Source organism: Melospiza melodia, chromosome 19 (genome assembly GCF_035770615.1).
Source record: "Melospiza melodia melodia isolate bMelMel2 chromosome 19, bMelMel2.pri, whole genome shotgun sequence".
NCBI lineage: Eukaryota > Metazoa > Chordata > Aves > Passeriformes > Passerellidae > Melospiza > Melospiza melodia.
Window position 1 is genome coordinate 7,138,307 of NC_086212.1, and position 22,335 is coordinate 7,160,641.

A 22,335-nucleotide genomic window follows, 5' to 3' on the forward strand; every position below is an offset into this window, starting at 1 on the left:
TGAAAATGGAGCAGAAAGATAAAAATGGACCTGGAACAAAAGCCTGCTAGCTGCCATAGTGCCTAGTGAGTGGTACTCATAGGGCTTTTGTTCTTGCTGGCTACTGCTGAGATGATTAAGTTCTGGAGAGATCAGGTGATTTTTACCTTAGAAAAGCACAGCAGGTAGTGACTAACAAAGACTTGAAGGATTGTTCTCATATTATCTGAGATGAGTGTGCAGGTCCAGTGAGGAAACATCTTGTGGTTTCCATCTCAGCTCCCTTCTCCTTGGTGAGGGCAGTGCTGCCTGAGCCCTGCCCTGTTGTGTCCTGGGCAGGAGCAGGACACAGCCTGGCACAAGTGCCACCTGCAAGGGCATCTCACACCTCTTGGCTTCCTTCTCTCTCTGGTACCAGCTCTGCCCCTGGGCTGGTGTGAGCCAGCCCTGGGACTTAGGCTGGGGGAGCTGCTGCCCTTCTCTGCTTCAATGTGGAATAGTAATTAACAGGAAGCAGGAGAAAATACTGGCCTGGGTTGTGACCACATGAAAATTCACTTCCCTTCACCAGAAATTCTCCATCAACGTTCAAGAATGACCAAAAGACTTGATTCCTGAATGCCCCATTCAGGAGATTCACATTGCAGCTATTCCCTGAATGTTTCTTGTTTGATTTCCAAAGCCAGGAGACTTCAAGACTCTTTTATAACAGATTATCTTCAGGCCTCTTTTTATCCAAGTCCTTTAAAGAAATGTAATGAAACATGCTAATATCAGTTCAGGCTGCAAGAAATCTATGTCTTTTGAGATGGAAACCAGGAAAGGCATGGAGATTATTTCTGTAATATATCAAGAAATTCCTTAGCCTGTTCAGCAGCAGCACATCCCTTTGTGCAGGCAAAGCTTGACCAGAACAGCTTGGAAAGGATGTGACCTTGAGAGCTGTAGTTCCAGCAGGAAATACAGTGAATCCCACCTTCAGCAACCCCTTGGGAGCAGACAGAATTGCTCACTGAAGACAGGTAGCTATCTTTTATTCAGTGCATCTAGATGACTAGTGATTGCTAAAAATGGAGCTAGCCTGGCAAGGTGGGGAAGGGAGTGGGGGAGGTCTTTGTGCAGAATTCACTGCATAGTTTTTATAGCACTGTTTCAGTGGCAGAATTCATAGAGCAGAGCAGAAGGAGCGGGATACGCGAGCGGAGTACAATGTGTTACAGCACAGAAGACAGCACGTCACAGTGCTAAAAATGCTACAGAAACTGGAGTGGCCCAGGGAGAAACAGAGCTTGTTGAGAGGCAGAGTTGGAGATCTTGCCTGGCACAGGAGGGGTGTGCAGTTGGTGGGGTTAGGGTGGGTTTGGGTCATGGAAAACCTTCCCAGCCAAAGTGAAGGCTCCTGCAGCGCTCACATCGGCTTTGACAGGGGCTCTGTGCCCAGTCCCTGGACAGTGTAGCTGCATGCATATTGTTCCTGCACACCATAAATATTTGAAAGATGGGGTAATGGACATTGGCAAGTTCTGCCTTCCTCCTTTCTGATAGATTCTGCTTGGCTCCTGCCTGGGAGATGCAATTTAAAAGACGTTAACATGCAATATGGATGAGTGTGATTGTTACACAGAACATTACTGCTCCCTGAAATTGGAGTTCTGATGGGGTTTTTTTAATGCTCAGATAAAATAACTGTCAAATATGTTATCAGTTTCAGAGGAGACTTCCCTCTCCCCATTTCTTCTGGTTGAAGGAATCTGTTGCTGCCCCTGTTTTAAAGATAGAGCTGGAGAGTTTAGCTCCGTGTTAGATGTAGATGTGTGATGTATCAGTTAGCTGTGCAAGTCAAACCACTGAGATGCATGGCTGTGTTTAGGCAACTTGCTTATTAATTTTGGCAAGTTTGTGCCATGAGAGGATAAAGAAAAAGAGGCTTTTTTATTTACAAGAACAGAACAATAATTTCTGAACCCTGGGCCCAGACACATCCCATGCACATACCAGACACAGTGGAGCAGCTCTTTAAGAATGTATCACCTCTGGAGACTTGAGATGATGGCAAATAGGTGTTTGTGTGGATGGTGTAAACGATTCCATGAAAAGAACAAGGCAAAATGTCATCTTCTGAAAATAGCTGTTGTCTGGGTGTGCCAGGGGGTGGCTGTGTTGAAGCTGTCTGGCCTCACCACCTCGCTGAACCCAAAGCAGTGGAGTTCTGTGGGAGCCAAGGTGTGCAATGTGTGAAACAGAGAGACAGGAATGGGTATTTGGTCCAAGGGAAGGACACAAAATTCTCTTCTCCTGAGAGAGCTCCTGGACAAAAGGGTGTTACACCCAGCCTGTGAAGGGAGATGAATGCCTTGCTCTGTATTTCCTTTGCACAGGCACAGCAGTGAGTGTGTGGCCATTACATGTAAGTACAATCAAGACCACTCTCAAAGTCATGTAAGACTTATAAAAAAGTGTGATATCAAGAGGAATAGAAAGGAGTATGTGGTCTGTTTTTCAAACTGATAATTCACAAAGGATGTTTAGGACTGATGTGTAAAGAGGAAAAACTGGGAAAAGATTTGGAAGGAAAAAGTAAAATAATGCACAGGAATAAACTCTCAGGGAAGGATTTTAAGAACAGGTTAGAAAAGCAGCTGTCCTAGATGGTGTAAATAAGGCTGCTCTGGCCCTGGGACCTGGGTGTGACTGGCTGACCTGTGGAGATGCATTCTGACCATATTTCCTGTGAGTATTACAAGATTTTGACAAGCTGATTCTGCAAACGCTCTCAACAGCATAATGGGATACCTGGCATACAGAGTCCCAGGAGCAATTTAAAAATAGATTTAGAAAAGAGGTCGGACAAACTCTGCACGGACAGGAAAAGAAATTAATGATACATTTTCCCTAAAAGTGTCTGCCTCTGCACGCTCTGCATGCTAATCTGCAGCCACCAGCAGGCAGGAGTGTGGAAGGGACTGAGCAGAGCTACATATGCTGTGTGAGAGGGATCAGCACAGCTGCTCTGCATTTTCCTCACGGCATTTTGCATTGAAATCAGTGTTGTCCATCTAAGCATTCAAATCCTGATCAGTTTACAAGCAAACTCTGAAAAGCTGGTTCTCCATCCAGTCATATACAAGGAGCAGCTGCTGTGCCATGAAGGGAGCGACTGCATGATTTGCCCACAGATCTTTGCAAGGAGCAGGTCAGGAAATGCTGCTACCCTGAAGGAGCAGAGAAGCAAGCAGCTGGCAAGGAGCCTTTAAGCCACTCTTTAATTACTCTGTAGAGGACAGATCTCATACTCCCTGACCTACAGCATGCAGCACGAGAGCACAGTCTTCAGAGGCTGCACAGATTTTGTAAATAATCAGGATTAGGAATGTTGTGTTTAAAAGAAGGAGGTCTGGGCAGTTTCAGCCCCAGTTTGAGCACACAGCTTCTAAGATCCATAGAATGTAGAATATGCTGAGTTGGAAGGGACCCACGAGGATCCTCAAGCCCAACTCCTGGCCCTGCACAGGACACCCCAGGAATCCACCCTGTGCCTGAGAGCGGTGTCCAAACGCCTCTAGAGCTCAGACAGGCTCAGGGCTGTGACCACTGCCCTGGGGAGCCTGCTCCAGTGCCCGACCACCCTCAGGGTGAAAATCCTTTCCCAATATCCAGTCTAACCCTGCCCTGACTCAGCTCTAAACCATTTCTTCAGGATCTGTCACAGGTCATCAGAGGGAAAAGATCACTACCTGCCCCTCTGCTTCCTTCCTCTCATGGGGACGTTGAAAACCACAGTGAAGTCTCCCCTCAGTCTCCTCCAGAATGAGCAAGCCATGTTACCTCCAGTGTTTCCCCTCCAGTCCCATCAGCATCCTTGTGGCATCTTTTGAATAATGTTCTCTAATAGTTCAATGTCTTTTTTGTATTGTGGTGCTAAAACTGCCCCCAGGACTTGAGGTGAGGCTGCAGCAGAGCAGGGCAGGACAATCCTCTCCCTTGCTGACAATGCTGTGTCTGATACCCAGGACAGGACTGACCCTCCTGGCTGCCAGGGCACTGCTGATCATATTCAACTTGCCATCAACCAGGACCCCCAGGTCCCTTTCCACGGTGCTGCTATCCAGCTTCTTGTTCCCCTGTCTGTATATACAGCCAGTCTTATTCTGCATATAAACATGTCACAAAAAGACAGAAGGGCTTTATGGCTCTGTCCTCTGTGCCATAAAGCCGGGCCGGTGGTTGGTGCCTGCTCTGCACGGCCCCGCAGGAGTGCGGGAACTGCGGCGCTGCCGTGGGATGGTGTCTCCCTCTCGCGGCTGGCCCGGCTCCCTCTGTCGCTCGGTGTGTCCCTGCTGTCGCTAGGCGTGTCTCTGATGTCCCTGGCTCCGTCTGTCACTGGCTGTGTCCCTGCTGTCCCCGGCTCCCTGCTGTCCCCAGGTGTGTCCCTGCTGTCCTTGGCTCTCTGCTGTCCCCAGGTGTGTCCCTGCTGTCCCCAGGTGTGTCCCTGCTGTCCTCGGCTCCCTGCTGTCCCCAGGTGTGTCCCTGCTGTCCCTAGGTGTGTCCCTGCTGTCCCCGGCTCCCTGCTGTCCCCAGGTGTGTCCCCACTGCCATGCCTGCTCTTGTGCCGGGCCAGTTCAGGCACAGCAATGGTTTTTTGATGCTGACTTGGTGTTTGCAGCCTGTGCTGAGCCTCGGTGGGAGCTGGTGCCTATGCAGCCAGGGTTAACCTTGCTGCAGGTTTCTGCTGTGTTGGTGGGCTCAGAGATCCCAGGATCAATAGTATCCAGTAATATTATTATTGCTAATACCCAGTGTTATCTTTCTGCTGTCCCTGCTCTGCCTCCTTGCCTACAGCTGAAGACCGTGGTCTGAGCATCCTCCAGCAAAATGTCCTTCATTTGTCCTTGACACGCAGGAGGCATTGCTGACCTCCCTGTGCTCTCCCTCTGCCTTCTGGCCAACAACAGCATTACATTCAACTTAGGACCAATTCCACAGCAAACCCATCATCTTTAACTCTGTTAAAATCATCCCCATTTGGCTGTGGCAGAGCAGAGCCTGTAAATCATGATTAGTGAAAGCAAAGGGCCAGGGAAGAGATAATTAATTTCACTTTGCTGTTCAAAGGCTGCGCTGCCCTTGCTCGGTGGAGGATTTGTGCCCTTTAGACAAAAGGCTGACAAGTGTCACCTGTTAATCTTCTCTGTGTGCAGCTCTTTGCAGCGTGAGATGGTCCTGTCACAGGGCCCTGCTGGCCCTGGCAGCTGCTATTTGCAAGTCAGCTGCAATGCTCTCCCTCTTTATTCCTCTGGCTATTTTTAGCATTTCTCTTTAGATGCAATAAAAAAAAAGACATCTCATATCAGTGATAACCAGGTTGTGTGATTGTTCCCCTTAAGGGACAGACGTGTTGGGCAGTGGGAGGGGCAGGGCTTTCCAGGATTGCTCCAGTGTGTGTGAAACATCTGCTGGCTGTCACCCAGGGTGGAGACACCGCTGTCACCTGCGGCAGATCCCTTCAGGAGCCTGTCTCCAGCACATCCAGCGGGTAGTGGTTCAGCTGGAGAGCTGGTTTCTGCATCAAGGGCAGGTCAGAACAGCTTGATATGTGCAAAGGGCAGGCAGGAAAAGCCTGCTGAGCCTGCAGCATGTTCCAGAGTGGCAGGGAAGGGCTCTTGGGAGCATCAGGGCTGCATTTAAGGAGTTAAAAGAAGTCACAGTGCTCCCTAGAGCTCTTTTCCTCCCTGCTTTAACTGCAGGAAAAACAATTGAGGGAATGAGGAGAGCCTGTCTCAGTGATCTCACCATACATGTCCCCCTCACCTCACCATCCCAGCTTCTCTCTGAGCGTTTGACAGACAGCTCACCAAGCTGAATTTTTGCATCTGAAATTTAGTCTATTCTGCTGAATCTTTCCTGCTGGGTTTAATCCACATTCATACTAAATTTCTGCCGTTTTATTTTCCCCTTCCCTCTCCCCTCAAGGGAGAAGCAGTAGCTTTCTTGGAGATAGCTTATGATTTTTCCAGAGAGAAATTGTTTCCATTCCAGGGTTATTGGCAATACCCAAATATATGTCCAGGAATTGGTCAAAGCCAAGATTTAGAGCTGCTGCTTCTAGTGTCTAATAAAGCAGGACTGCAAAAGGTCAGCCTCTGTGCAACATAGCAGCCAGTTCCACCAGCTAATGGCATAATCTATTATAGAAGTAATTCCTATGTCTTCCCTTCCCAGTCAAATGTAACAACAGTGGGGAACATTAACTGTCTAATTTAATACTGAGTTTCTTATAGTGCTAGTAAACCCATTAACTAGGGCTGTTATCCAGACTGATTGAGTCTTGACCTTGCCCTGTGTTTTTAAGTGAGCTTTGCCGTTCCCTTGGGATCAGCAGCTCCATTCAAGCAGCAGCTCCACTGCCCTCCTTGCAAGGCTCTGTGCTGGTGGCCCAGCCTGGGTGGCCCTGCAGCACTGTCCTGCCCTCTTGCTGTGGATTGCACTGCAGAGCATTCATCATTGCAAGGTCATCCAGAGCTCTGACTCCTGAATTTATGGAGGGTAACAGCAGCCTTTGCTTTGCTGTAAGCACTTCCAGTTGCCATTGGTTCACCTTTACCCCAACAGTCCTTGCTCTTGTGCTTTTTAACACTGTCCTTCATACTCTGCTGCTTTTTTCCTCTATATCATCGATGCAGGCTGCAGCATCAGCTGCTCTGTTAGCAGGTATTTTTGCTTTTTCCTGAGCTTCTCCAGCTGCTGGGCAGAGCCTTTGCTAGCAGCATTCATAGTTAGCATCACATAACAGCTTGGAAGGGACCTTAAATATCATCTGGTTCCAGCCCTGCTGCCATGGGCAGGGACATCTGCTAGAGCAGAGGAGGGATGGGCTGGTGTGAGAGCACAGGTGCCTCCTCTCACACAGGAATAGTGCAGAGGAGTGCTTGGCATCAGCCTTTGATGTGATTCTCCCTGGCAAGTAAGAGGAAATGGTTTATTGAATTGTTTTGAGTGTTCAGGGGCCAGAGGGGTTTCTGTGGGTGGTCTTCTCCCCGCTTTGTGTGTCCTCTGCAGTAACATGGCTGAGTTTCCCCTAGAGAGGAATTGCTCCAAGACCTGGTTCTGGGTGTGCTGTGAACTCTCATAGCCCTCAGCTTCGCTCAATCCTGGGCTTCCCCTCCTCTGTCCTGGTCCTCAGCATCTTGCTAATTAGCCCAAGCATCTGTTCTGAGCACAGCAGTGAACATTTCCCTGAACAGCCATGAGTTGTCTTAACAGATTGTTATTTACGTGCTGGTTCAGGTCACACACTCCCCAGGGCAGGAGTGAGACCCGAGTTTGGCCCATTTGTCTTCCATGAGCTGAAGAGAATAAAGAAAACATTTACCTTCTGGCTGATGGTCCATTCATCTTGTGCTGCATCTTACGTCTTTGTCTGTCAGATCTTTCTTTTTCCTGCACTATTTTGAGTTCTCTAGGCACTAGTTTTCATCCTTTTTTGACTGTCTGTGTGCAGCCCAAAATGCCTGAGCCAGCAGGGTCACGGAGTCTCGCTGGTCCTCATGTGCACAGAACTCACTTCTTCCCTCCTTGTATGGGCAAATCACGAGCCTGATAAAGCCTGTCTGGCTCTGGGCTCCCTCTTCTCTGCTTCCCCCATGCCATGTCCCTGCAGATTTTCCAGCCCTGGGGCTCTCTCTCTCTCTGTGTGTGCACAGTTTATCCTGGGGAGCCACAAATCAGCAACGCTGCCCTGGTCCCAGGGATGGCTGCCATGGGGGGCTGACAGATGCCAGGTGGGTGGTGGGGCAGGAATTGTGTGCCCACAGGGAGCAGAGTGTGGTCCTGGACATTGAGGATGCACCTTGTGCTGGTAGGGAGTTGGTGTCACAGGAAGCTGAGAAAAATGCTAAGCCTTCTCTGCAACAAATGCCAAATAAATGCTGTTTCTGTTGTATCTCAAAATATCACCTGGAGCGTTTGGTGCAAACAGTGGATGCAGGGTGAAAGAAACACTGAACAGAGGAAAATACACCCAAGCAGAGCCCCTCCCAAGCCTGTCACCCAGGATGCTGAGACTCCCTCATCCCTTTGCACAAAGGTGACATTCGTGAAGAGCTCAAGGGCAGGTTTTTCCATGCTGATGGCTCAGCAGCTCTGCCTGCACAGCAGCAATAACTAGGTTTCTCAAAGAGCCAGGTCAGTGTAGAGGGGAGGTGCAGTATTCTGTGGAAAAGTTGGGCTATTTAATGCAGTGCCCCTGCCACAGGGAGCAAAGCCACTCCATGAACCCATGCTGGTGACATGTCCTCTTCAGTCCCCACGAGTGGTGAGCTGCTGAGGTGTGTGTGCTGGCATCCTCCTTCCCTGTCAGAATAAATAAATACTCCCATGGGGCTGAGAGCAGGTCTGCAAATAGCTGAAATCCCAACCTGAAATTAACACACTGCTGCTTGAATGGGGTTGGAAAAGAATTCCTTTTCTTTTTAATGTCTTTTAAATGTAACTGGCTAGCAGGGGGGCACCAGCAAGGCTTTGTGGCTGACTCAGCTGTGTGAGAGCCTGCCCACCCCGCAGGCAGGGCTGCTCTCTGCCGTCACTTGTACCCAACCTGCAGCCTCCTCACAGCTTCATTGTGAGAAAGGGATTTGGGGGATGGGGGCTGCATCACTCCCTGGCTAATTGCCCCCATTCAGGGAAGTTTGGAGAAGTGGAGGAGGTTTGTCATTGTGCCTGGCTTTGGCACGCAGCAGGCAGAGAGCAGCACCCGGCACGGCAGCGTGGGTATCCCAGCACACAGCTCCTGACGTGGCTCAGCAGCTGTGTCATGGCTTGGCAGATGCCTGTGGGACAAATGTAGGTGTCAAATGCTGGCCTCAAGCCTCCTCCTTACCATTTCCAGCAGGTTCTTCTACAACCTCCAAAACAGCTGCGTAAATCAGGGTGCAGCTGGGTAAATCTTCATTTGTATCAGTGTTACTACTGAGTTTGACTCTTTTGTGTGGCTACACGCACATCCCAGTGCAAGACCAGTACCTGTAGCTTGCCATGGGCCAACCTCAGTGCCTGGAGATGAGTTTTGGAGGCTCTGTCCTCCCAACAGCTTTTGTTTTGCTGTGGTGGCTGTGGCAGAGACACTGCTGGTGTTTGAGGATGTTGTCCTATTGCCACCCGTGTTCAGATCCTCTTTGTGGCTGCAGTTGTGGAAGCAGATATGAAAACCACAGTGTGGGTAGGGTGGATGCTTCTGGTGTTGAGCAGGAGGAAATAGACCCTCTAATCAAAAAGGAGATGTATTGCTCTGTGTGTGTGATAAATGGATGGGGAATTGAGTCCCAAGGGGATTGATGCTTGCCCTGCTCATCTCACTTTTAACTGCTGCTCTAGATGGATTATTTCCTCTGCAGAAATGAGGATTGGGAAGGAATGGCTACCAAGAGACATCCTATAAGCTATTCTGCAATCTGTTACCTGGAGAGGTGACAGCCACATATGAGCCTGAGATAGCAGAGATTTTCCTTAGAGACAATTAGTTATAACTAAACAAATATTGACCAGCTGGTGACCGCAGCCTTTATTGGGGTTTTTGAACGAGGAAAGAGATTTTAAATGCATTCCATCTAACTAAACTGTGTGGAAACCATCGAGTTTTGCTCAAAAAAGACTCCATAGATGTCATTCATTTAGAAGATAAATCTGGTTCTTTAGTTACTGAGTTGCTTTAAAATGCAGATTAACCACTAGCCAAAATAATTTTCTCTTGCAGCTTGAATTTCAGTGGAGTCCATCTGGCATCTGCTGGGCAGTTTAGTGACTTCCTGGGGAGCATGGGCCCTGCACAGTTTGTTGGCCGTCAGACCTTGGCCACCACCTCGATGGGTAAGGAGCACAAAGGAGTTGGGTGGCTTTAACTGAGCCTTGAGCAGACAGCTCCTACAAAGCCACCTAATAATGTGTCCAGCATCTGCTGATCTAACACTGTCCTGCTCCATTTCTCTGTTAAATTGAGTGAGCTTGGCTGAAAGGTTTTGCTGACTGCAGCAAATGTGGCATTAGGAGGAGAGCAGCAGCTTTATGCTTTTCTCCCTGAGCTCTGAAAGACACAGACTGAGTAAAATGCAGCTAAAATCCTGAAAATGCATCTTGTGGGGCTTTTCTTTCTCTAAGGCCCATCAGGCTCTGTAAGAATTTTGTTATGGTCCACTATAATTGCATTTTCCAAAGCAGCTTGCAGTCCTGGGTTCTTCCATTTGGGAGAGATGAGAAGCTTGCTGCCACAAAGAGTAGGACGCAGAGCCACCAAAGCCATTTTAGAGGGCTCCCAGTGAAGTTTGCTGTAGAAAATGTGGCCTGGAATCGCTGTGGAGCTGCTCCAGAGTAATACAGGAGGAAATCAGGCACATACATGTGCAGAAGGGACATGAAGATTGTTTTTTAAAGATTTTTGTAACCCAAAGAGTATTATTTTGAAAGTCTTCTATATATTTTGACATTTTGGTTTAGGGGATGTGGAAATTGGCTTGCAAGAGCGAAATGGACAGCTTGAAGTGGATATCATTCAGGCTCGAGGACTGACACCAAAACCCGGCTCCAAAACACTGCCAGGTAGGATGTTTTGATCTCCTGCAGCACCTCCCTGAGCCCCACCCTCCCACAATGCTGGTGAACTGGGAAAATTTGAATTTTTACTTGGCAGGACTAAGCAGCATATGCGTGGTACTGCAAACGAGGCTGCTTGGGCAAATCTTTTCCCTTCTGTAACTGCCTTCCTTAGAAACACCTGAGACATGCCACACTGTCTTTTCTAAAGTGAGCATGAAGATTTTCTTCATATTTGACCATGTTCTTTGTTCCAGCTGCTTACATCAAGGCTTACCTGCTAGAGAATGGCGTGTGCATTGCGAAAAAGAAGACAAAAGTGGCTCGCAAGTCACTGGACCCTTTGTACAATCAGGTGTTGCTGTTTGCTGAGAGTCCCCAGGGCAAAGTATTACAGGTAAGATGAGCAAGTCTCAGGTCTGCCCCTCTCTCTCTTCCACCTCTCATGGAAGGTACTGAGTCCTGTCATGCTGGTTAATTAACATAGATGAGAAAAAGCCAATGTTTGCATTGAACCAAATGCATTCATTATGAACTTAACAAAGGGAAAGGAATCCCTCTTCCTTCATACTCAAGCTGATGATTATTTGACACCTTACCAGGTACCATGACTGCCTGCCAGGAAATTATTGATTTTTAATTTTTTTTAATTCTTTTTTTCCCACCCAGTTAGGATGCTAAAATGATCTTGCAGCATGGGTTGCCTTCTATGCTCATACACATTCAGGGCACTCTGCTTTGCCATCACCCAATTACATATCTTACCTTTTTATACCTTTTCTGTTACTGCCATGTGTTTTCTGCCATACTCATATTTTCAACTCTGTACCTATGTTTCCAGAGCAAAGAGTGATTTGCATTGTTAAATCTTATAAAAATAATTTCCATCCAATAAAACCTGGCTAAAATCTGTTTGTAATACTAATGTAATTAATCCTTGAGTTTCTATTCTTTACCTCCACTGGTGTCTAAATTGCCAGCTAACCTGCTGGACCCTTTTCTTCAGTAACTTCTACCTCATTTACCTTGATTAGGAGCATTTTCCCCTGATGCAACAAAACTGCACTTTTATGACTGGGAAATGGAGTGGGACCTGGCTTGGTCTGCTCTTGCCTTTCATGGGTTTCCTTACCTGCTCCCTTGCTGCCAGGAAAGGCACTTATTCCAAGAATAAATTGAGGAGCTTGGCTTTTTTTGCTAATGGACATGTCACCAAACCCTCTTTGTGCAGTGCCTTGCTCCATCTCCTGCTGAGATGTGAACTTTTGGTTTTTGATTGACATTCATTGTCTCTCCTACCTCATTTTACAGAAAACTGCAGTGTTATGGTTGTAAGGAGCTTAGGGAAAGAAGCTGTCAGGATTATCCAGAGATCACTAATTGTCATCATGACCCATCCTACTCATCCTCTCCTCCTCAGAGCACGGACTCACTCTGCAGTCAGTCGTCACCTTTGTCACGACAGGGCCCCCTGGCCAGACCTCCAGCATGCCTAAGCCCATGACCCTCACTGCATTTGTTCTTCCACCCACTGGTCTCCATCGTGTCGTAAGTGTGACTCAGCTTTCCCTGCTCCTCTGCCAGCTCTGTCATTGCCCTTCCCCTGTGTCTGTGAGCTGTTCTTAGCCCTCTGTCCTGCTTGCCCTGCATGTCCCTCACATGTGCCCCTCATGTCCCTGGCTCCTGCCCTTCTCCAGGTGAGTGGCCATGCCTCATCTCCATCTGCCCCATGGCACAAGCTCTGTGTGCAGAAGTTAAAACATGCTCTTCTCCTCAAACTTGGCTTTTGGCCCAAGTTGTTGCCCACCTTTTTTTTTGTTGGTTTATTTTTCCAGATCAGGAGCTCCTCCTCCCCTTATCTTCCAGGCCACCTTTTGGTGTCCAAGGCCTGTTATATGGCAGGACCAGATTTTACCTGCAGGTGTTGGACTGCAGCCCTGAGGAGACTTCGTGCAGGTGCTGCCCCTGCCCTGCAGAATGGTTTCTTATCCACATTCACATTCACCTCTGCTCCATGGGAGAAAAAAAATCCAATAACATTAGGATTTGTAAACATGCTTAAAATAAAAAAGTAGTATCATCAGGCAGAGCTTTACGTTGCCTGTTGGTAGAGTAAATATTTCTGGTCATCTCAGGCTGTAGCAAAGCTCCAGAAAGTTGGGTGAGTCGAAGGATTGGTCAGACTTGTGCTTCCCAAGGAAGTGTGAAAGTTGGAGGATTAACTGTGCTCCCCCTTCTTGTCCCTAAGGTGATAGTCTGGGGAAACTATGGACGCATGGAGCGCAAGCACTTCATGGGAGTGGCCAGGGTTCTCCTGGAAGAACTGGATTTGTCAACTTTAGCAATCGGCTGGTACAAGCTCTTCCCAACCTCCTCGATGGTAGATCCCACCACAGGCCCGCTCCTGCGCCAGTCCTCCCAGCTTTCCCTGGAGAGCACAGTGGGACCCTGCTGTGACAGGTCTTAGTGAGTAAGGAAGGGGGAACTGCTTTTGTTTTTTAAACATGCTGTCAAGGTTTTGTTTGCTGGAACTCTGACCTCAAGCGCAATGCATGTTCAATCAGTTCTTGTGGAGCTGGAAGAGGAGGATAACCCAGTGACCTTAGACAGAAGACGAGGGGGAGGGCACTGTGCCCTCTCCGTCCGAGGAGGAGGTGCCATGGGGCATGAGTCCTAGTTGTCAAATTAGACATACACCTCTTGTTTCACTTCTCTCGCTGTCATTCTTGGACCCTTGTTTCAGATCAATATTAACCCTGGAAAAGTTGCAGCATTCGAAAGAATTTGGGGGGAGTAAGGAATTGATTTCTCTTAGCTGTGCGTGTTAGAAATTTCTAATATGAATTCTTTCACAAGAAAGTACCTGAAAAATTTTGAGGTCATCATCTGGCCTAAAAAAGAGCAGGAACGGAAAGTTTAGGAGGAAGCGTTAGGTCTTTTTATAATGTCTTTCTTTCTGAGAGGAAGAAGAAGAAAAAAACCTGCAACTCTTTCTTTAGAATCAGTTCCCTGTCACTGAGTCATGTTAGCTGTAACACTGTCGTTGCTGTGTTTTCAAACTGTGCCAAATTACCAGCAAGTGTCTTTACTGCATTACGTGTCTAACACTGCTGATGAAGCATACTTGGTGGGAGAACAAGTAGCACCCACTTAGAGCAGACAGTTTAAACAGAGTTCGAGTTTAGCAGGCTAATTAACCACAATTTTGCTCACAAAAAAACCCCAAAACACTAGAAGTGGGAGCTGAACATCACACTTGCAGCTTGAGGTGTTTTGTATTGTCAGATAAGACATTCTGCAGTTTGCTGACTCCCTTACTTGTTGCTGTGCATCTTTCAGTCATGATGTCTTCTATCTCCTGCCTTTTTCCTTCATCTCCTTGGTACTGGTACATATCTGCTGGAGATGCTGCCCTTCCTTCCCAGACCTGAAACAGGACTGTTTGTTTTATTCTGCCATGGGAGAGGAAATGGGGGGTTCTGGGGGTGCACAAGAACAGAATCTCAGTTTGCCATCTGAGATAAAGGTGCTGGAGAGCCCACAACCTTCCCTGTGGAGAGAGGGGAGCTTTAGGCAGTCCTGGCACTACACAGGCATTGACAATTGTCCTGCAGGAGGAGACGTGATCCCCAAAGTACAGAGAGGAATGAGGAGAGTGAGGAATGTGATGGCACAGTGGTCACAGCGCGTGTGTTCTGTTCATGAAATGAGTAAAGCACATTTGCTGAGCTGTGGCAGCTGCTGCCAGCAGAGCCACGTGCTGGAGGAAGTGCTCTGGAGCCTTCAGACACTTAAATTATCCAGAATCACAGAGAATCTCCAAAGATTTTCTGTTGATAGCTCTGTTTTGGCTAGGTTTTGTCTTAGTTCCTGAATGAGGATTTGATGACTGCTGTCCCAGAATAAACTTGTAGAGATGTTTTGCTTTGTGGTTTAAAAGTGAAGGTCCCGTGTCCCATGTAGGAATGAGCAGATTCTTGGCCTGTCATAGAGCATTTATTTCTGCATGTGGACCTCAGCTTTTTTAGAGTAAAAGCATGAGTGTTGAGTGGATGGTAAAAGCAGTTGCTTTTGGTCCTAGCTTGTCTATGGCATTTTAAATTATTTTGAGATAAATTACAGGATAGATGCAAAAATTATATAGGCCTTACAATAATCTGTAAAAAAATATATAATATAAAGGAGAGGGAAGGAGGACAAGGGACATAGAATGACTAATTTTTTGAGTCTTCAGTGGCAAAAGCCTCAACATTTCAGATAAATCTCTTAATTTCCTTGATCAAATATGTCTCTGGCCTCTCACTAATTATTTTTTCTAATGTATTAGACAATTTCTATATATTAGCTGAAGAAAGTTTGTTGCATGCTGGTCAAACTATGTTGTGGCGCTCTCTTTTTTATTTTTATTTTTAAAAAAGAAGCACATTTACTGTAATTCAAGTCAGCATCTTTTCCTCTTGGTATGTAGTGAGTACTAGGCAATATTGTACAATATGTGTATGAACTAGAATAGATTAGGTAGATTTAGTGGTTTGTAGCACTGGATCTTTTAATAACTATGACTTTAAAAGGACTGTGGGGAGCTCCAGGTACACACCAGACCTGGCAACAGGGCTTCTGTCTTAAGTTATGCCAAAAGCTTTGTATTGGTACTGAGTTTGGACATTATCTACCAGTAAGAGCTAAGTTAATCCTGAGTTTCCTGTGCCCAGTAAGACGAATGCAGCATTTTTGCAGTTTTTAATGGGGAGTAGGAGACTATAAATGCCAAAAATGTTTCCCCAGAAAACTTTGTTTAACGACTGTCTGTCGAAAAGCTCAGTTCTGTGTGCCTGGCAGATGCAGCTTGTCTCTGTTTCCTGCCCCTCTGAAAGCTCTGCAGGCTCAGTGATGATCAATTTAGTTACCACAGGACTCCTTACACCGAGGACTATCTTCCGTCTGGTTTTAATCACGCTGAAGGGTCACTGTCAGGGTGAAATAAAGAAGTTATGGTTCTAGTTGTGTTATTTTTGTTAACATCTCCAATTCTGCCATTTGGAGGCAGTTTCACAGTCTGCTCCGTGCGATTTTCTTCTGCATTTTTGACGTGGTTGATTGTGGTCCAGTGCTTTTGTTTGACTCTCTCCAAGTCCTGTTTCTCCCCAGTAAGTGAACCCTGCAATCCCTGGCTGCCGAGCACAGCACAGTCACATGGACTGGCAAGTGCTTCCTTCACAAAGCAGACTCACAGGAGCCCTTCTGCAAGAGCCCACAGGACACACAGTGAGGCTGGGGGAGTTCCATGGTACCCTGCAGTTAAATTCTTGCTTCACCCATACACAATTCCTGCACTGGCCGTGGGGTATTGGAGTTTAAAAAAGAACTCTGCTAGTTGCCCATCGAATGAAGACTCCCAGTGTAGCATCCAAGACAAGTCTCAGGCTTGGAATAGCCTATGTTTATAAAGCCTAACCCAATTTTACCCAAAAAATTTGGCTACCCAGTTTCTGTCTAAGGTGATATGGTGTGAGAGTTGGGATTACCAGTGTGGTTGTGTATAAAGCAGTGTTTTGCCATAGTGATGAGCAGCTGAAAACTGAATTTTTGTCCCCTTTGCAATCCCTGGCTGAGTCCTTTCCTGTGCCTGAGTTTTGCTGTTGGTTACAGCCAGGGAGGGAGAGAGGAAGAGCAGGAGACTTAACTAAAAGAACAAAAAGGTGTCACAGTATTTTTGGTTGGTGAGTGATTATGAGGGATGAGACTGAGGAGGGATAAATACCTGCCCAACTCAGGGGTGATTCTCTGTTCCTTGTGCATGAACTGCTACATTGTAAAGGTAATGGGAGCCTTGCTGGCCAAAAAACCCATGGAGAGCAGTCCCTGAATGTTATCTGCATTATGGAAAACAAAGAAATCTTGATGCTGAGAGCAGAATGATCTCTCCCCAGTGGGAATCCCCTGCACACAGGGAGAGCAGCCTTGCATGTGGCTTTGTCCTCTTTGTGCTCTGAGCAAAAAGCAGCCATGACCATGGTCCTGGTTTGTTCAGGAAAAGAAAATGTGATATTTTCCCAGTCTCCTGGTGTTTCTTTCCCTTTGCCCCAACACAGCTGGGATGGCCAAGGTCCTCACTCTGCAATTCCATCCATGGGTCCTCGTCCTGCAGCTGGGGCTGCTGGAGCATCCCTTTGCACTGCAGGCACTGTGGGCAGGGTCAGGGCCAGCATTTCTAGGCCAGGGATTGTTTCAAAGGACACTGCAGAATTATCTGCTTTGAGTGAAAATATATATTTATTGTTCCTAGCTACCAGATCCTTTATCATTGTACTGTTCTAAATTTGCAGGTCTTCTGGAGTATGAATATCACAAGTTCCTGTAAAGGAGCTGTTTTTAAGATGTTGAGGCAGTTAACAGAATCTCAACCTAGGCATGTTTAGTAATGTTTAGACAGCAAGACAACTTTTTTATGAGACTCATTTTAAGTTAGTTTATTACATGCTGTTGGTAATATTTTAAAACAGGAAAAATATTTTTCTTTAAAGACAAAATGATATGTATGTTTTTTAACAGGTAACATAATTTAGTGTTTTCAAAACTGTTTGATGTTCTTGGTATGAAGTTTACTCATTCTTTTGATTTCTATGTTCCTTGTTATATTTTATCAACTTTTTTCCAAAAGAAAAGAGGCATATGTAAATAAACACCAGAAAAGAGTCCTATAAGAAATTCTGTTCAAACTGGCCATAAAATTATTAGTAAATATTTGTTATTGTTCATTAACTCTCAGCTACTTTGTTGAAAGAATAGATGTTGTATTTTCAAGATGAGAACTACTTAGCTAGTTTTGTCATAATCCTGTACTCTGTATAAAAATCTTTTTATAAACAAAGTCTAATAGGCTACCAAGCAATAATATATTCCATTGGGTGTGCACAGATTGTGACTTGCAGGCTGTAGTACATATTGTTGATACAGTTTATAATTGTCTTCAATCTGAACAACATCACTTTTGAAAAAGATCCATATTAACTTTGATTGTAAAAAAACAAAGACCGGGCTGTTGCCCTGTGAGATATATTCATTCTATAGATTCTCTGTGAGTGTCTGTGCCCATCGACATGAGATCTCTTTTAGGTGAAGAAAGAAACAGCTGTAGGTGACTTCATACTACAGAGGTAAAAAATAGTTTCAGTATAAACTTCATGACTGTTTCAATCTCCTGTTTTTCTTAGGCTATCTAGTATTTGTAACTTGACGAGAATGGATCCCACTGCCATTGTAGCCCTGATAAAGCAAAAAAGCCTTTGCACTCTGGGGCCACTTGAGTTCTGCCTGACAGCTGCCTAATTTTCCTCAAGATACCTGGGGCAGGCTAAAGGGAGGGGTTTTTTTCAGAGCAGCTGGTTGGGCTGCTCTTCTTTGAAGGCTCTGTGGGTTATTTTGTCCATTTCATAGGTGGTATTTGTCCATTTTGTTAGAAAATTCCACCCAAGGCAGAGAGGTTGCACCTTTGCAGGGGATCAGGGGGGACCAAGGTGTAAAACAGGCACAGGCTGCTCTGTGCCTTGCTTCAGAAATTTGCTAGTGCTGGGCTCTCTGATTTTTTTTAAAGTGACAGGATCAGGATACTGAATTTTAAGTCAGCTCCATCATTGATGCAGTGATAGAATAAAAGAGCTTCAAAACAGCATCCCAGTCCATTGCCTGTGGATTCCTCCCAGCATTTCCCAAGGACAAGTGTCCATGTTGTTCTCAAGATTGCCAGGCTGCTGGCTGTGCAGGCAGCAGGTCCCAGTGGTGCTGGGAGCCCCAAGGAATGCTGGAAGAGTTCCTGGTTTTTGTGAAATGCTTTGAAAAGAGACAGAGAGAGATGTGTGTGAATGCAAAGTGCCATCAGTAGAGGAGTCCAGGGCCTATTGTCACCTGGAGGGAGCATCTAGAATGAAATTGCAGCTGCCAGATTTGAGGCAAGCATTTGGAAATGAGAATGATCAGTGAAAAGAGAATGATCAGTGAAAAGAGGATGATCAGTGAAAAGAGGATGATCAGTGAAAGGATTTTTGTGTTTACCCCAGTGCACACCTGCCAGGGTGTGTGTCTGTGAACACGGTGATTCCACAGGGAGTTTGCAAGTGATTAGGTGTTCTCAGAATGTGGCTTCAGCTCTCACTGCCAGACTCCTCTGCTCAGTGGCCGCGTCCCAGTCACCACCAGGCAGCCTCAGATCCATCCCCGGCTGCTCACCCAGGACAGCAGCATCACACTCACCCTGGGGAACCTCCACTCTTCCCACAGTACAGGCACCCTCTGCCCTCCCTTGCCCGTGGTAGCTGCTTTTATCCTGGTGGAGGAGAGGAACTGGGGAGTTTCTTTGTAGCATTTGGTTCTTTGCACTTTAGTGGCTGAAACAGAAGGACCTTGCACCAGCCCTTTCCAGAGCACCAGCAAACAGAGGCAGTGACCCCAGGACTTTCCCTTTGTGACTTTCCAGTGGCTAAAATGGCAACCAGAGCAGTCCAGCTTGGCCAGGTGCATGGACAGCCTTGGCATTTACTCTGGGTGTGTTACACGGGCTGAGCCCCCTGTGCAGGGGCAGGGAAGGGCTGTGTCTGGCAGAGAGATTGTGTGGGCACACACTGAGCCCAGGCACCTGTGAGCTCCACTCACTGAGCCATGGTGGCAGCAGAACCAACCAAGAGAATGACTGAGGCACACCTTGCTGAAGCCATCCCACAAGCTCTGCAGGAGCTGGATTTTGTGGTTGCTTGGGCACCAAATGTTAGGATATCTGCCCATGGGGACTCCAGGTCTCACTAAATGCCAGCCTGGAGCTTCAAATCCTTCAGCAGTTTTTTTCTTTGAGGTGTTGCTTCTGACCCAGTGCTTGCACGCTGGTCTCTTCTTTGGTGATTCCATCCTCTTGACCTGGAGCTGGTTTTAGCTTTGGAGCCAGGGAAAGTGAGGTTTGGAGGGTGAATCTTAAGGCATGTTCCCCTAGCCTCACCACACTGGGATTGTCTTCCTCCTGCTCCCTGCCTGGTGAAAGGGCATCCTGGGGATGCAGTGCCTCCCTGAGACCCCTCACGCAGCACTGCCATGGCCTGCCACCCACCAGGGATGCCCATGTCCTGCCAATGTATTCAAACTGCTCCCTTTCCCATCCTTGGAAGGAGCCAGGGCTCCTCTGCAGGGCTGGGCAGCCCAGGCAGGCAGGGTGTGCCGTGCCTGACAGCCAGGAGAGGACAGGGAGCTGCCTCTGGGCTGGGAGAAGGGAGCTCCCAGTGAGCTTTCCTCTGCCTTCCCTTTGCTTTCCCCAGCACCCTCTGCTCCCTCCATGGGTCCCCACTGCCCTCTGGACTCGAGGCCTTATCCCAGCCCGAGGGGGCTGAGGCTGCCCACACACCCCTGCACTGACACATCCATCCCCCACGGTGTGGCAGAGCTGGCCTCTGCTCAGGGATGGATCAGCCATCCCCTGCCCATCCCTGCCCCGCTGCCAGGGCCTGGCCACTGCAGGGAAATCTGCTTTCACAGGTTCAACCTTTTTACTTCATTACTCCTCCACAAAACCCAGTGACTTTGCAGGCACACTGCAACACTCCTCTTGCTTTTCCCTAGGAGTGGGGGCAGCTGAGATCTGCTCTTTTTGGCCTCTGCAACCCTCTCCAAAACTTTCTGGAGGTTTTTACCATCATTTGGTGGGGTGTAATCTCTGTGGAGCCAGAGGGAGCACAGGCAATGGAGCTGGCAGCCTGCTAGCCCAGGTGGCTTGGAGGTGCCTGGGCTGCCTTGGGTGGAAGGTGGGACACTGGCCACTCGTCTGTAGTCAGGAGAGGATTCTGCTATACTTTTTTCCTGTCTGTAGGTTTTATTCAGACAATATGTAATGAATAAGTGATTTACAATTCAGTGTTAAGCTAATGAAAACGTTGATAATGGTGATAATAAAACCTTTTTTTTTTCCTATGGTGTGTTGGAGGTTTTCTGTGGAGTGTGTCTGCCCTCTCTGTTGTCACCACCGTTATCTTCAACCTGGGATTTCAGCTGGACCCTTCCTTCTCCTTGTGCCTGTAGGGAATGAGAGCAGCTCAGCCTGGTGTGTCCAGTGCTCTGTGGAAGAGCTGTCACCCTGGCTCCCTCAATCAGCCCCTGCTTCAAACCTGCATTTCCCTGAGCCACTTCTGGATGTAATTTGGCCACGGACATCTCCAGGCACAGAGCTAAGCTTGCTCCCACTTGTGCTCTTCTCACCACCCCAGTCTAAAGCTCCTGCTGTTTTCTTTTCATGACCCTTCATGGTCAGCCCTGGCCACTCCAGGGTGATTTTGAAACCCTGGAGGTGAAGAGACTCTACTGGCAGAAAAAAGCCACCCCTGGCCCAGGCTGTTGGGAGCATCCAGGGTGGGTGCAGGGGAGCCTGGGGACCCCAGGGAAGGACCCTCAGATGTTACTGGGTGTGCAGCTGTGCCTGGATGACCTGGAGCTGTGAGCCCTTGGGTGGGAAATGTCTGGGGGATGCTGCTGGAGGGGTCTGTGGAGGAGGTGGTGGTGCTGACAATGGGCACCGTTCTCTGGGCAGCTGCTGCAAGTCCTTGTCCTGTGGGAATGAGGGATCACAAAGCCATAGTTCACTAAGGATTTCTTAAAAGGTGTTTGTCATGCCTCCAAATCCCTCTGCAGGTCACCAGGGTGAGACCAAGGGGCAGCTTCTCACCTGCCCCAGCTACAGTCCCTGGGGAAGCAGTGATGGAAGGGGAGGAGGAGGAGGAGGAGGAGGAGGAGGAGGAGGAGGAGGAGGAGGAGGAGGAGGGTTTCTCCAGAGTGTCAGGGGGCAGCCCAGCATCTCCCACCCTCAGACCACCCTCAGCTTCCCAAGCAGGATGGGGCTCAGGCTGTCGCTGAGCAGCCAAGCAGTGCTGCCTGGAAGCTCAGGCCACATGGGAGCAGCAGCTACAGGCAGCTGCTGTCACCTCACCACCAGCACTGCCCTCCAGGCTGTGGAGGTCACACCACCAGCCCTGCTGCCTCTGCTTGGCTGCATCGTGGGCTTTGGGACACAACCACGGAGCCACTGAGCTTGGGCAGTGCCCTGCTGGATCCAGAGGGAGAGTGCAAGGCTGGCTCAGCCTCTGGGGTCAGGTTTTCTCCTGCTTCAGCTCCACCAGAGGTGGATCTCACCAAGGCAATACCACACAGGTGACTTGAGCAGGAATCAAGAACCTGCTTCTTTCCACAGCTGTGGGTGAGGGTGAGAGGTGGCCACTGGGAGGATGTACAAGGCTCAGTGTGGAAAGAGGGAGGGATTTCCATCTGCTCAGCTCTGATGGCAAAGGGCAGCACAGCAACAGCCAAACCTTGGGCTGAAATCCATGGGGAGAGTGGGGGAGATGGGACGTGGCAACAAAAGGGCTGAGCTGGTGGGATCAGCGTGAAGTGACACGCTGAGGAGCTGAGAGGCCAATGAAAACCTCATTTTTAAGTCTGTTTTCCACACTCACAACCTGCTTTGTTCCCCCCTCCTCCCCCTTTCCCTTTAATCCAAGGCTCCCCCAGCTGGGGCAGGTCTGGGCTCACTGCTGCAAATGAGGCAGTGGTTGGACCTTGCAGCCCCTGGAATGGCACCCACCCAAAGCGCCTGGGGAATACCCAGGTGAAGGTGTCACAGACCAGCCCCTGGTGGCAGCCCAGCAGCACCTGCATCCTGCTCTCTGCCTGAGTGCCCACAGGGATTTGGGGTTTGGGGCTTGGACACATCCCTTTGCTCGTCCTTGTGACAAATAATCAAGCACCACA

The 22,335-nt window shown here is 48.1% G+C and overlaps 1 protein-coding gene across 1 annotated transcript in view; it reads left to right on the forward strand.

Moving 5' to 3' along the window:
* The window catches only part of RIMS4 (regulating synaptic membrane exocytosis 4), a 56,049-nt gene extending 35,541 nt beyond the window's left edge, over window positions 1–20,508 (forward strand). Inside the window, exons 3-6 of the mRNA XM_063172231.1 lie at window positions 9,728–9,840; window positions 10,465–10,566; window positions 10,818–10,957; window positions 12,809–20,508. Coding sequence (XP_063028301.1) covers window positions 9,728–9,840; window positions 10,465–10,566; window positions 10,818–10,957; window positions 12,809–13,027 — 574 coding nt within the window. The 3' untranslated portion in view covers window positions 13,028–20,508. The remainder of the gene's footprint in view (window positions 1–9,727; window positions 9,841–10,464; window positions 10,567–10,817; window positions 10,958–12,808) is intronic.
* The last annotated feature ends 1,827 nt before the right edge of the window (window positions 20,509–22,335 follow it).